This window comes from Homarus americanus, unplaced genomic scaffold (assembly GCF_018991925.1).
Source record: "Homarus americanus isolate GMGI-L3 unplaced genomic scaffold, GMGI_Hamer_2.0 scaffold22250, whole genome shotgun sequence".
NCBI lineage: Eukaryota > Metazoa > Arthropoda > Malacostraca > Decapoda > Nephropidae > Homarus > Homarus americanus.
The window spans coordinates 12543760-12559555 of NW_024741189.1; the positions used below are offsets into that span (position 1 = coordinate 12543760).

A 15796-nucleotide genomic window follows, 5' to 3' on the forward strand; every position below is an offset into this window, starting at 1 on the left:
AGGAATTACTTCTGAGCAAGGCAGATTATATAAACAAACATTGACTTGGTAAATGTTATGGAGGGGTGAGTGTACAGAGGGTCCGTGTTGGTGAAGGGGTGAGGGAAAGAAGGAAGGAGGGAGATTGAGAATGAAGGGGGTAGGAAGAGAAGGAAGGAGGAAAAGAAGGAAAGCAGGAATGGGGTAGGAAGTGAAGGAAGGAAGGAAGGAGGGGAGGGAGGGAGGGAGGGAGAGAAGGAAGGGGAGGACAAGGCGGAAAGTAGGAAGAGAAGAAGGAGGAAAGCAGGAAGGGGGTAGGGAGAGAAGGAAGGAAGAGGGGAGGAAATCAAGGAGGGAAGAAGGAGAAATTTGTAGATAAAGGAGAATGGAAAGGGAAGGAGTCTGCATAGAAGAGGGAGACAGTGTGTGGGAAGTAAAGGATGAGAAGGAAGGAGGGAGGGAGGATGATGAAAATGCACGCGTGGCGGAGGGTAACAGCTGATAGCGTGGAGGGCGCTGAGGGGGAGAGGAAGAGGCTGCACCGTGACGGCTTTACTTTATTTATAGTTTTTACATATTTGTGGTGGTGGGGTGGTGGGTGATGGTGGGGGGTGGGGTGGTGGTGGGGTGGTAAGATGGCGGTGTGGTGAGGGAATCATGAGGTTCAAGCTAATAAACTCTAGGTCAGGGTGACTTCGGTCCTGACTTCTGCATCAAGGAATGGGAGCTGGGGGGGTAAATCCACCTGACAGTCACTGACGATGGTAGCTCACGAAAACAAAAAGTATGATTTATTCCAGTTGAAGCCTTTAATTTAATGCTACTTTTACCGCAAACACTGTAGAGTATTGTAGACAACTGTAGATAGACTTTTGCTTGATGTGGTTAAAAATATGTCTTTTTATTGAAGAACTGAGACTGCCTGTCTTGTGTTAATATCGTCTCTCTTGTAAGACTCGTGGCAATAAATATTTGAGGTTTATTTCATCCTAAGATGTAAAGGATATTTAGTCGTTAACGTAAGTGATATCTTAAGTAGGAGTAATTATACTGCCCACAGGATATAAGTGTTTTAACAATGTTTAAGAAATATACTTTATTTATGGATGTTTACCAAGAGAATAGGATCTCGTTACCCCAGTTCATTTCACCTAAAGATTAACCTGACCATCCTAACTCTATTTGGGAGAAATGAGATAAAGTTATTTTAATTTAGGTTAGTATTCGCTTTTGTTGGTGGTTATTAAGAATTTATTATTTTTGTTGCTTTTTTCAGTGCTATGAGGATCCTGTTGAGCAAGGTGCCTCGTTCCTGGATGGTGGACGAGAAGAAAGATGACGGATATACGGCTCTTCACCTAGCCGCCCTCAACAACCACGTCGAGGTGAAGAATAAAATCATCTCTCTCTCTCTTATATTTTCTAACAGTCGTAATAGTTTTTAAAATGTCCTCAGAATCATTTAATTATGCTATATTATGACTTAACACTGTTATATATCAATGTACTATAATTATACGGTACTTATATTGCACCCCAGGTATGTCATTATATATATATCAATGTACTATAATTATACGGTACTTATATTGCACCCCAGGTATATTATATAATTATTATGCAACACAGGTATGTCAGTACAGCTACTCCTCGACTTACGACCACCCGGACATACGACCGCCGCAGTTGTACCAAAATTTTTTCAAATTACGTATTTTCGAGTCCTTACTTTAGTGATTGCACTGTGTACTGACAAAATTTTCGTTTGTAATTCCCTTTAATATGGCTGTCAAGCTTAAAAGTGAGAGTTTTGTGGTGCTGAGAAGAAAGAGAGACACCCATTTTAGATTTTCTATGTATTATTTTCCCATTTTAGACTTGCAACCAATTCGACTTACGACCTGGATTTGGGTCCCTAACCCTGTCGTAAGTCGGGGGCTGCCTGTATATATAATTGATATGTACTATACCGTCAAGAATATAAGAATGGAGGAAACTGCAGCGGGCCTATTAGCCCATACTGGGCAGTCCCATTTACACCCAACCCCTATTGCTCATATATCCATCCAACCTATGTTTGAAGCTATCCAGCATATTCGAATTAATGATGATATTTTAGGTAAATTGTTCCACTCGTCCACTATTCTATTTCCAAACCAATGTTTACCTATTTCGCGTCTAAATCTAAATTTGGATAGTTTGAGTACCTTTGTAATCCCCCCTTTGTTTAGCCCTGATTTCCATATATACACCTCTATCATATCGCCCCTCACTCTACGTCTCGCTCTACTTTGTATATATTACTGTACTGCATGCTGTTATATGCGCGTACCATACAATAATGTCATATATATATCCAATTGTCATGGTACACTTCATTACATAACTTCTCAATGCTTGTCTCAACATTCGGTTTAATGTTACAATGATGTAAAGAAAGTGGTCGGGTGCCAACATAAAGTGACACCTGTGCCAAGACGTGTGTGTGTGTTGTGCAACCCGGCTTATACTGTACATGCTGCCCCATCCCCACCACCACCACTCCTTGCCAGAGTCATCTTAACATGCCACTTGACGGTGCTATAAACTCCGTCTCCCTTTAAACATAAAAAAAATAATATACTGAACTATACAGATTCCCTTTGTGATTTGAACTTAGTGAGTGATATCAGCAATGAAATGTTAGTAAATTTGTACAGTAATATCTTTGTTGACTGTTATGTTTATCTCTCGATATACAGTAGTATATCTAAGTGTTGTATGTTCCCAAAGGGGTTCCTAAATGATGCACAGAAATATATATAATTTGTAATTTGCATATTTTATGGCAACCTTAATCCTCACCCATGATGAGTTAAGAACATGAGTAATGATTTGCAGCTGAAAAGTGTCCCAATGTTTAGCTGAGGTTGTACTTATAAATTTACACTTTAGTAATGCCCTCATCTCTACTTACCACCTGCAGAAATTTACCTGTGCATGTCTGTGATTCATTTGAACATATGGAGTGTGCTTCTGAAGGACAGTATGTGAACTTTCATTCATCTTTGGTCAGGTTGCTGAGCTTCTGGTCCACCAAGGCCGTGCTAACATGGACCTTCAGAATGTGAACCTGCAGACACCACTCCACTTGGCAGTTGAGAGACACCATACACAGATTGTTAGGGTAGGTGAAGGTGTGATTATTATTTATGAGATAGTTTTTAATGATCAATATAGATATACAATATTGATACATTATAGATACAGGTATGTTACTTAGAGTTGTCTGATCTCATAGATATTGAGAGTTTGGTGGTGCTTGGAAGTGAAGAAAAGGTGTCGGCATTCCTGATTAACGAGAAGTCTTTAGACATGCCATTTAATTTAAAGTTGGGACCCACTGCAGCCCACTATCAATGGTAGTTGGGGCCCACTGCAGCCCACTATCAATGGTAGTTGGGGCCCACTGCATCCCACTATCAAAGGTAGTTGGGGCCTATTGCATCCCACTAGCAATGATTGTTGGGGCCCATTCCACCCCACTAGCAATGATAGTTGGGGCCCATTGCATCCCACTAGCAATGATAGCTGGGGCCCATTCCACCCCACTAGCAATGATAGTTGGGGCCCATTGCATCCCACTAGCAATGGTAGTTGGGGCCCATTCTATCCCACTAACAATGATAGTTGGAGCCCATTCCACCCCACTAGCAATAATAGTTGGGGCCCATTGCATCCCACTAGCAATGACCTATGCATTTGTCACCAGGTTTATAATTTTTTGAAAAGAATTACTCATTCATCTGATCATTTCCTGATACTGTGTCAACTGTGCCATCCATCGTGATACCATTAGTTAATAGAAAAAAGACACCTTGGTAATATCCACATCTTATCACCTTGTGTACGTGTCATTGGCTCAGTGTACAGTAGCTAGGATTTAAGAATCAGGGTAGTAGAGAATGTTTTTGTTTTTTTTTAGGGTGAGGAAAGTGGAGCCCATAAAGATTGCCTGTGGAGGGCCCATGTACCATGACACAAAGGCAGAAATGGCCAGTACAACTCTGGTACTATGTTCAGTAGCTGTAATTATGTATGAGTGGTGATCATTAACTGAATTATAATTTTATTGTTTTTAGCTGCTTGTTCGAGAGGGTGCTAACTTGAATTTAGCAGACAAGGATGGAGATACTCCATTGCATGAAGCTCTGCGGCACCACACACTCTCCCAACTGCGGCAGCTGCAGGACATGCAAGATGTTGGAAAGGTGAGGAGAGGGAGGAATGGCCAGATTACTGTACTCACACTTCTATTAATTTCTTCTCACTACTGAACATGAAAAGGAACATGATTTTCAACTGAAAAGTAGAAGCTATTTGAAAATCTGCTGTTCAGTCTGATTTGATTATTCTGTGACTCAGTTAATATAATTTGATAGTTTATACACTACTCCCCATCACTGTGATATGGTACAATATTGTACTATACACTGCACTGTATCGCACACCATCACAATGTTAAATCTTATTGTACTCGGAGACATTATGTTATGTTAGACCTAAGATCACATCAGTAACCATCATTCCTTATATCATAGTAATTAAGGAAGCTTTAGTGAGGAATATACTGTAGTGAAATCAGGAATCTGTTGCAGTGCTCTACCTAAAACAACAGTTGTCACTACATGGTACAAGCTTGCCACTTCCTGTATTTATATAACATTTTATGAATTCCTTTTGTTGCAAATCCCTTTAACTTATACTCTTTAAGTCACCTCAGTTGCTGATGGGTTTGGGGACCCAAGGAGTTGACAAGAAGAGTCCAGCCTCCATTGCCTGTCTCCTCGCTGCTCATGGTGCTGACCTCAACATCAAGAACAAGAAGGGACAGACTCCACTAGATCTCTGTCCAGACCCCAACCTGTGCAAAGCCCTTACCAAGTGCTATAAGGACAAGTCTATGTAAATATAGCTGTTGCTTAGTGAAAGAAATAATGAATTTCATGTGAATTTTAGAAATGTTGGCATTTTTTATTGCAATTATGTTCCAATTTCTGTATAGTATCGTAACATAAAGTAATAGGATTTTTTTTAATGTCTAAAAAAATCTGAATATTTTTCATGTAATGTACTGTATATAGTATTTATTTTATACTAAAATTTTTTTGTATTCTCTGTATCTTGCACATTTAAGATACAGTACAGTATTTTGCATAATACTGTACAGCACTGTACCAAATTTTGCAATTTACAGTTCCGGTGATATGGGTGCACTTGAAGTGTGTGAAGAGGAGAGTTTGGAGGAGTGTATGGTGTGCTCAGACACCAAGCGGGACACTCTGTTTGGGCCTTGTGGCCACATAGCCACTTGCTCCATCTGTTCCCCACGGGTCAAGAAGTGCCTCATGTGTAAAGAACCTGTCCAGTCTAGAACTAAAGTAAGAATCTCTGAATATGGAATGTGTTGTAAAACCATTACACTAGCAGTACACTATAGCAGTGGCTGGTGACAGAGTTGCCAATGAAAAGATGAATACTGTATATAGGTGGTGAACATTTGTCCAGAATACAAGAGCACCCCACAGCCCATAAGCTTAATGGAACCATCTTAGTTTGTTAATTAATAGACTTATATAAAAACTTTGTAAGACACCATAATTGAGATTACTTGATAAAAGAAGTAGTGTATAAGATAAATATTATAATTTACAAATGGAAATTTATTTTGTGGGAAGAAGTCTGTATTAATTGCTCTGATATATATTGTATACGGTATAACTAAAAAAATTCCACTACATTATACTGTATACCAGTAATGTGTGATGATATTCATTGTTTACAAACACTATGACCTTTTCCATATGACTAACCATAACAGTGCTTGAGTGAGTAGCTCTGATTCATGATGCCTTTACAGATTGAGGAATGTGTAGTCTGCTCAGACAAACAGGCTACAGTTCTCTTCCAACCCTGTGGACACATGTGTGCATGTGATAACTGTGCCTCCCTCATGAAGAAGTGTGTACAGTGCCGTGGAGTCATTGAAAAGCAGATTCCATTTATTGTCTGCTGTGGAGGACAAGGTGGGAATGAGAAATGTTCTGTAGTTGTTCCCATAGAACTTACAAAGTGGTTGAACAATATGAAGTTTATTGTACAGTTTTGCTTCATGTTGTCTTCAACCCTTACAGTACTGTACTGTACAGTATCTATATAACCATTCTTATCTCTGTTATCCATGTACTGTACACACTGTACTTTTTTTTCAGTAGCCTCGATTGATGTACAGTATACTACATCTTTTTTCCACAGTGTTTGTAGTAATATAGACAGTCTATGATTTTCTAATTGATTTGATGTTCTTCAGTTGATGAATATGGAATTTCAATTATTCTATAAAAAGAAAAAACACTTCAAGATTATTGCTAAAGTACAATGCACCTTGCCTTTGTCAGACAACCTGTTGGTATGATTAACTCTTATTGTATACTTCTGCATTATGTGTGTGATTCTAATATATATGTACGTACAGTGAAATGTCACTTTACTGGACCACTTATTGCACTGGACAGTTTGAAGCAGCGGAGATTCCAGTAAAACAAAGGTTTTGCTACTCCCCCGCCCCACCTCCCAGTACAGTATAAACTCGTTTACTTGAACTATATGGGATACACACCTATTTGATATTATGAAAAAATTTGCCTTTACAACAAACTGCATACTGTATACTATATCCAAACCTCTGCAAAAAGGAGCATAAAGGTTACCCCAGTTCATTTGTATATCTGTCTGTCTATGTGGATGAACCTCCTTTTTAACCAAAAAACTTGTTTAATTAGCTGGTCCTGCAGTTTCAATCAAGTTACTTTCAAACTTGAGAGACAAATTAATGCGTGTACAACTGCACATTTTCTCTAGATGATACAGATCAGTATACATCAAGGTCATAGCTGGAGGTCAAAGATCTCAACTTTGGAACATAACTCATGTGTTAATATAGATATTTTAGCAAGACTGTATGGTGGTGTGTGTGTCATCACAAGACAAAATAATGATTACCGATTCAAATTTCTTGGTTAAGTTCAGAGCCAAAGAAAAATTAAAAGATTAAAACCTTGTTCAGGGTTTGGTGCTTGTATCATCACTAGACAATATGCAGAATATGAAATTCACATGTGCGTGTGTGTCAAGGGTGAAGGTCACTTCTGATGATCAGCAGTAGGCAGATTATAACTTATATTAAGAGAGAAATTTCAATAATATATTACTGTACATGATTATGTTTCATCTTTAGGAAAAGTGTTAGAACATCATATTAAAATATCTGTGGCACAAGTCATGATCACAGAAGGTTAAAGATTATCTGGAGCATAACTCTTTGTTCAAGTGGTAATAATATTTTGATGATACTTGACATTTTAATGGAATTTTAAATGACTATTGTATTTGTTATCACAAGACAAGTGTAAAACACGTAATTAAGGTTCCCAGTGTTAAAGCTCAAGGTTACAGCTGAAGGTCCAGATAAATACTATTTGTTATATAATTTAATTTTATGAAAACATCGGTGTATTTGTACACTTCTTTCTTGTGGCAAAAATATTTTACTCCTTGACCTAAAGTTTTTCAGAAAATACAGGTTTTATGAAAATACATTTTTATCCTTATGAAGGCTTATCTTCAACTCTTTTCACTTGCTTTTATACCTTCTTGAACTGCTTTCTAATAAAAAAACTCAAATTTTCTTCATTGATTTACACTTTTTAAGAAGGCAATCTAACCATCATGATAAAATTTTCATATTGTCTGGGTATTACATTTTGACGATTATGAATGCAGTTATGCCCTTTTGGCAAATTAATTTGTTGTGCTGTAGGGACATGTGTGTCAACAAACACATTTCTAATTATTTCACTTATTTTATAGACCCTTAAATAATATACAGTGGTCATAGTGCCTTCAAAAGAAACTGATATTTGGTTTGTACATTAATGTACTATAGAGAAAACCTCATAATTCAGTTTGATAAGGTGAAGTAAAAGATAAACAAAGAGTATAGATGTATCTGGTTGGATCATATATCTAGTAGACCAAAAAGGGTATGCACCTTATTCCTTTAGAAAGTGAAGTCATGTACTGTATGTTTGCTATGAAACTCCCTTCATAAAGTCTCCAGGTGCATTATTTTATTGATATTATTCAACATTTATCTTCTCACAACCTCTCATTCTTCTCTCTACATGTCTATCTTTATTTCTCTGAGAATTCATTTTCCTTCAGCTCTCACTTGATCAGGAGGCAAGACTGACAGAAGCATTACCTTAGATTTAGGAGCACCAGTCAAAGGCCACCTTGTATGGTGGGTTAGCAAAAGAGAGCCAGTTAGAAACATGCTTAGCTTGTGTGTGTATGTATACCACCCCTGACCTCCCTCACACATGCCTCTCACCTACTATCATATCATCTGATTAATATAATGCAGTTTCATTTTACTGTGCAGTGTATTATAAGAAGTTTATCTCTTGTAACACTGGACATACAAAGTTAATAGACATAACATTACAGCTGCCATTCATGCCATACTTAAGTTATATATATATATATATATATATATATATATATATATATATATATATATATATATATATATATATATATATATATATATATATATATATATATATATATATATATATATATATATATATATATATATATATATATATATATATATATATATATATATATATATATATATATATATATATATATAACAGACCACAAATTAATTACAACATTCCAGTACTGTAACCAAAGAGATGTCCGACTTTTTTTGCTGAATAATGATCTGCGATTAAGGTATTGAATTTTGAGTAGGGATGTTAATTAATGACCCTTGAATTAATTATATCCATTATCATGTATTAATTCCACAATTCCTGTAAGTTTTAGGCACTTTTTTTCATATATTCTGCAGTCATGGTATGGTAAGGTTAGGGTAGGCTAGGCTTGGCTTTTGGATCGTGTAAACATAATAATATCCAATTAGAAAAAAGTAATAATAATAAGAAATACAAAACCTAAAGACTAAATTTAACTGGGTGACAAGACTGCCCACAGTATAAAACATTGCCCACCTGAGTAATCTGTTCTGCTATTAACTCATTAGTTTCTTCCTTGGACCACTTATCAGTTATAGATCTCAGGGTTGCTCTCTCCATTCCCTCTACTATAAGATTAAAATTTACTCTGCACTCCTTCATTTCTTTCACTATTATTTATGAGAAATGTATAACATAAATTTCCTGAGATTATAAAGAATATTTTTTATGATCCTCTTCTGAGGAAACATTTAACTTTTTCCTGCATTTCTTGTTAGTTTGTTATGTATTGAACATGGAACCCTCCAGTATCCTATGCCCAGAATTTACTGTCGGTAGGAGGTCAGTCTTGTACAGTATTAATTAACTGACAATAGGAATAACCCTCTTCCAACTGTCCGAGAAAATTTAACCAATGCAAACTTGTTGGTGGGTGAATGGGTGATAGTTAAGCATGTGACTGAGTGAGATTATAGCTGCCAGTGATTAAATATGCAATGCAAGATTAATGCGACATCATCCGCTAACACGGTGAAGCCTTATTTAACAGACTTGCTGTATACCTCTTCCTCTCACACCTGCTCTGCAAATCAGTGTGCAGGAAGTTCATTTAACCAAAAGCTTCATGATAACAATTTCTTCAGTCTCTTGTGAACAATTTACTCTTTTTGATCATTAATAGTTCTGGTATTGTTACTACATTATAGCTTCTCTTTGATTGTGTAACCTCTATTTAATGGACTATATGGAGAGGAAAGTCCGTTATATCAAGGGTCAGTTAGATGTGAAACCCCCATCAAAATTATTATATGGAAAGAGAAGTTTGTTATATGGAGGTTCCACTGTACAGTACATCTTTATCATGATGTTTGCCATTGAGATTTTATTGAACTTTGTGCTTTCTGTACTGTACATTGTGTCCTCTGTTTCTTTTTTTGTACTTGACTCTCTAGTTTAGGCAACTTGAGAGAGAGAGAAAGTTCAATAAAATGCCACCTGTTCAATACAGTGTTAAGAAGGCATGACTGAAACTTGAAGGAAGATTTTTTATTTATTATTGTTGGTTTAGCAAAATAAAAAAAAAGAGGAAATGTGCACATCTTCATTAATTTATAGTTTATTTTATAATTTTCTTTTAGGATTTCCCAGGGTTCCAAACTCCTAACTATAGATTTTCTTTTGTTTTGAGTCAGGTAAATGATTTGTTCTGTTGTGCATTAGATCCCCGAGTGCATGTGGAGCAGGGCTGTCGGGATTTCCGACCCTTGTTTATCAAACACGCAGATTGGTTCAAATCCGGTAATTCGTCTGCTAATCGGTAAATTGATGACGTAGTCGGTAAGCCGTGACGTCACTGCTCCGACTCTCGGTAAATTACCGACTTTAGGAAATATACTTTTTCATGGCTAAAATACCATATAGAATACACAGAAATAAATTTAGATGTATTTAATTACCTTACCTACATTTTACTAGCGATATTTTAGCAGAACTAAAGTAATACAAATTACAATTGATAAAATACAAATCTATTGTGATCTCATATAACACTGTGATTGGTGTATAATGCAGTGTTTATTATTCAGAAATTTATAAAACTAATGACAGAAACAATGAAATTCACTGAGTATGAGGACTACTCTAATATAATCACTGTATCTGGGATCTTCGTTACCCTTCACCAAACATTTTCCCTTCTCTTATAGAAAATCGTAATATTACGTCATGTTCTCGCAACCAATCACAACGCGAGCAGTTGAACCAGTCAGCGTGTTCGATTAACAAGAGTCGGAAATCCCGACAGCCCTGATGTGGAGTACACTAGGCATCTTGCCTCTTATTGATTGCTGGGTCTTTAGGCCACTACACTTGCATTTGCAGTCTAATACGCTCATCCCATCTTGATTAATTCATCTTGAACATGAACATCTCAACTTGTTCTATTTTAAATCTGATAATTTCAACTTTTTTTTTACCTGAAAATAGTTATTTTAACTTCCCTCCAAAAAACTCCTATTTTAATTTCAACTGTTTAATGAAATGACAATTTAAATCTCTCCTGTCTTAAAACTTATAATTTTAACCTATTCTCTCCTAATTATTACTGTTCCTCATTCATTTGTCATGTTAGTCTTCATAAGCCTTGCTAATCTTGTGTCTTGTTGCTGAGTTGTGTGGTTCACCTTAGCTACACGTATACTGTACTTAGTTTAACACCTCAGTTAACAGTACTCATTTTTTCTGTGTATGAGACCTTTTTGTAGTTGATTAATTAATTATAATAATCTTTGTGAAGGAAAATTGTTGTGTTAAATATTATTAGCAACTTGATTAAGATTTAGTATTGTTTTGTACTTTTAATATTATTTCAGTGGTTCTGATATAATTTAAAGTTACAAATGTCTTGAATGGAACTCATGAACCCATGTTTCTAAAGCAGTGGGCAAATTTTAATAACTGTAGTCTTTGTTATTAAAAATGCCTAATTTTTTTGTAGCTAAATGCTCTCCAAATAATCATCTGTTTAGAGTATGTTATGCATGTTATCAGATTAAGAACATATTAATCAACTTTTGCTTCTTTACCTTGAATAGTATTAACTGATGCATTGTAACCTTGCAGTGGTGGCCTCCAACTCTGGTCCTGGTGTGGCCCCCAACAACAGTGCCAGTGAAGGTGGTGGTGGCAGTGGTGGTGGTGGCAGTGGTGGTGGTGGCAGTTTGATGGATTCAATTGCAAATAACCTTAACTGGGATCATAACCTTCCAGCACCAGCATCCATTCTTCCTGGTGGTGCCAGCAACAGTAGTGGTGGCAGTAGTGTTGGCGGTAGTGGTGGAGGCAGCAACAATGCTGGCAATGTGACATCAGGAGCAGCGTCAGCAACAGGAGTTGTGGTCCCTGGACCGACGGGACCACTCATGAACAATGGTTCACGAGATATGTCATCTGCAGACTTGCAGAAGCTACAGCAGCAACTCCATGATATTAAGGAACAGGTGGGATTAATCACTGAATTCTTTGACTTTTCTGGTTTGAGAGGTACAGTACTGTACTGTACATGTACAGTCATGTTTTTGATTGTGGTTCATGTTTACTATCCTATACTTTACTAAGTCATGTTTAAACCAGCTCACAGAGACTTACATACGGTTACAACTACAGCAAGCACCAGAATAAAACCCAACCTCTTGCCTTTCTGAGCCCAACACTCTCCATGCAGACACTTGTATTTAGTAAGAGCAATTAATTGGAGGATAATCTGATGATCCAAGATAAACACTATGCTAGGTAGCTAGAAAATAAACATATGTATTAATTACAACCACATGTTTTCCATTTTATTAAAACAAAAAAAATTCTTTGTGTGACATAGATACAGTGAAACCTCTATTTAACAAACTATATGTGAGATGTTAGTCCATTATATGGAGGTCTGTTATTTGAAGGTTTCACTACACTCTGTGCTATATAGAATTTTGTCATGTACAGTACTCATCAAAGTAAAACTACTACTTCACAAAATATACCAGATATTTTTTTTTTACTGAAATATTGAAGAATTAGGATTGATTAACCATAAAGGAAAACATTGGTTGGATAAGCTGGTATTGTACTGATATAGGATGGTTATGGTATAGCAAAAGTATGTTCAAGCTGTAGATCAGTATACCTGTATACTGTATCATATAAAGTTTATACTTGAGTCCTATATATAGTGTGTAGTGACCTGTGGTGTAATGGTCAGCATCCTCGCCTTGCAAGCGAGCGGACCCGGGAAGGGTGAAACTATGGGCAAGTTTCTTTCGCCATTTGCCTCTTTTTACCTACCAGTAATTGGGAACCTGGATGTTAATCGATTTGTGGATTGTGTTCTGGGCTAATGGTTAGCCAGTGCAGTTGCTTAGTTGTCCGGTCTTCTCAGACTATTCCTTGACACTGGGTTATGCAACTCGTTAACTTAGTGTGTGGTTGTTGTGTTGGTTACAGCTTCTACTCCTTAAACAAATTCACGCCTAGATGGCCCTTGGGCCGGCCATCCTCATTACACAAGGGGCAACCATTATTATTATTACCTGTATATATAGTGTACAGTATTAAAGAATTATAACTTGTTTATCTCCGTCTTCAGACCATGTGTCCTGTGTGTCTTGATCGTCTCAAGAACATGATCTTCCTCTGTGGTCACGGAACATGCCAGATGTGCGGTGACCGTATGCACGAGTGTCCAATATGCCGCAAACCTGTGGAAAAGCGCATTTTGGTGTTCTGAGCCTAAGTGTGGGGCTCATGCAGTTTGATCAGAAGTTTGAGAGGTGCATTCCATGTTTTCCACAATCAAGACATAGATGCAAGCTTTCTTATAATATTTGTTGATTATTGTTTAAAGCAACTTTCAAGTCACTTCTGAGTGATTTGCTGAAAGTTCATTCCCTGTTATGTGAAGGAAATATACTGTACTGTATCCTGCGTTGAATACAATATTTTTAGACGGCCAGATGTTAACGTCGGCATTACTGCCTTTCAGTCTGAGTGATAACGATTTTATCATTTCTGTATTTGTAATTGATTTACATCTTGATGAAAAAGTGGCTATAAATCATTTAATATTTTATTCTTCCTAATTCAGAATAATCTTTTTACTGTACAATCTATAGTTTTACCATTGAAAGAATTTTTATTGTAAAGTACAATAGTTTTTAAACAAAATATTTTCTCAACTTTGTAACTTGTGAGCCAACAATATTACCCATATTTACTGTACACTGAATCTGCGGTACTGACATTTTGTGCTCAATAAAGCCACACCACAGTTTTTATTTAAATTTAAAGGAATTAAACATCTATATTAGTTGTTGTTCTAGAAATTGTGTTGTGTTGTTTCACATATTATCTTTTTTTAATATGTATTATACTTGTGAGTGAATAAGTCGATGTAAAGTTTTATTTTTATTTCATTTTAATAATTCTTTTGCATGCCCTTCTCACATGTAGTTTACCAAAAACAATATTTTTTTCCTGCAGTTATAAATACTTTACACCAAGTTGTGACTCATGCACATATTTGCTGTAAAATGTGGATGAATTTCTTTTATGTTTAACTTTTTAATACAGGCATTTCCTAAATTTATTAGGTATATCTTTGAATTTTCTCCTGCATGAACTCATGAATTCTCTTCAGTTATTGGTGATCCTGATTTTATCCTACTACGGGCGTCCCTCAGTATATAAATGGGTTAAGTTCCTTGAAAACCTTTCCTTAAGGGAATATTTATATATCAAATAACATAACATATAGGGGAAAATAGGGTTCAGTTCCCTAATGACAAGAAAACCTTAATGTCATACCTAAAAAAAAAAATTAAATCAGTTCATAAACAACAAAAATAATCTACCTAACTACTGTAATTTGCTCCATTACCTTAAGGGACCATATTTGTATAAGCGAGAAGAGCTTTCATGTAAAGAGAAAGAGGTGTAAGAAAACAATATTATTTTAATCAAATATATATACGTAGTGTGAATATTTGTATAGTGAGGGATCCCTGTACTGGCAGCTAAGCTTACCATCTCTACACCATTCAGTTTACTTCTTCATATTTGTTTATCTTGTTCCATGGCCGAGCAATAAGGTGTTGGCTGGCACTAGAAAATATGATTAATTAATTAATTATGTACAGTATTACTAATTTACAAAATGTGTACTGTGTTGTTTTTGGCATGACTTGCACATTCATTTTTATCTGTCAGACTTAATTTTATCATTTATAACAATATACTGTATCAGGATTGATTGAGCATCTCCCTATAGCCAACATACCTGGGGGTTTTAAGCAAACTCTTGGAGCAAACTAAACACACTTACAATGTAATGTAAATATACTGTACTGTGTTTACAAAACTAACACATATGACAGTGTGTCACCACCAGTCAATACCTACCATATGTAAAAACCTAATATAAATACTTAGTTATCTGTAAGGTCTCAGGAGGTACTGAATGTCTCCTCTGTTCAGTGGTGGAAATGGATCTGTTGTGTTTATCCTTGTAAAAATCTTATAGTTGAAGCTTAGTAGATCAAAATGTACATCTTTATACTCAACAGCAAAGCCTATTCAGCCTTCTCTGTTTTTAGGATACTCTTATACCTACGATTATCCTTCAAGAGTTTGCTGAAAAGGCAAAGTATAATCCACTTTTCAAATTTGTTCAATACTTAGATACTAGTCACACAATAGAGGGGATATAGATAAAGTTCTTATAATATCCGAGCAGGATAGGACTCGGAGCAACGGATTTAAGTTGGATAAGTTTAGGTTTAGGAGGGAGATAGGAAGAAACTGGTTCACAAATATGGTGGTGGACGAGTGGAACAAGCTTAGCAACTTTGTAGTAAGTGCTGGAACTCTGGAAAGTTTCAAAAGGAGGCTAGATAGATTCATGGATGATAGAGAGTGGTAGTAACTCTCGACAGGAGCTGCCATGCACAGGCCAACCGGCCTATTGCAGACTCCTTATTTTCTTATGTTCTAAGTTTGGGGCCTTGGGATTCAACCCCTTGGATTTGGTGACTGTACAGAGTTGCTCAATCCTGACTTAGGCTATGTAATGATACAGTATCTCAGACTCATTCTAGCATTTATTTATTTATTTTATTTTTTAAGGTCATGAAAATATAAGTCATATGAAAAGCAAACTACCTATTACCTTCTTGTGGAAATTAGTCTCCCTA

General features: G+C 36.3%; 1 protein-coding gene across 3 annotated transcripts; it reads left to right on the forward strand.

The window, feature by feature from the left end:
• The first annotated feature begins 761 nt into the window (after window positions 1-761).
• On the forward strand, window positions 762-14441 carry LOC121875713 (E3 ubiquitin-protein ligase MIB1-like). 3 transcript variants are annotated; one of them, XM_042380360.1, is made up of 8 exons: window positions 762-1364; window positions 3035-3145; window positions 4101-4229; window positions 4742-4923; window positions 5216-5399; window positions 5879-6044; window positions 11685-12061; window positions 13195-14441. In XM_042380360.1, the coding sequence occupies exons 1-8, from the start codon at window positions 1260-1262 to the stop codon at window positions 13333-13335; spliced, it is 1395 nt and encodes a 464-aa protein (XP_042236294.1). In that variant the 5' UTR covers window positions 762-1259; the 3' UTR covers window positions 13336-14441. The 3 variants fall into 3 exon arrangements, with proteins under 3 accessions (XP_042236294.1, XP_042236292.1, XP_042236295.1); XM_042380358.1 differs by having other exon boundaries at window positions 763-1364; window positions 4733-4923; XM_042380361.1 differs by having other exon boundaries at window positions 763-1364; window positions 4733-4923; window positions 11832-12061.
• Window positions 14442-15796: the final 1355 nt, after the last annotated feature.

Excerpts from the sequence above, each read along its gene's own strand:
- LOC121875713 (XM_042380358.1), top strand. The coding sequence starts at position 1,260 with ATGAGGATCCTGTTGAGCAAGGTGCCTCGTTCCTGGATGGTGGACGAG. Across the intron at positions 4,230-4,732 it reads ACATGCAAGATGTTGGAAAG|TCACCTCAGTTGCTGATGGG; the intron begins GTGAGGAGAGGG and ends ATACTCTTTAAG. Across the intron at positions 5,400-5,878 it reads CTGTCCAGTCTAGAACTAAA|ATTGAGGAATGTGTAGTCTG; the intron begins GTAAGAATCTCT and ends ATGCCTTTACAG.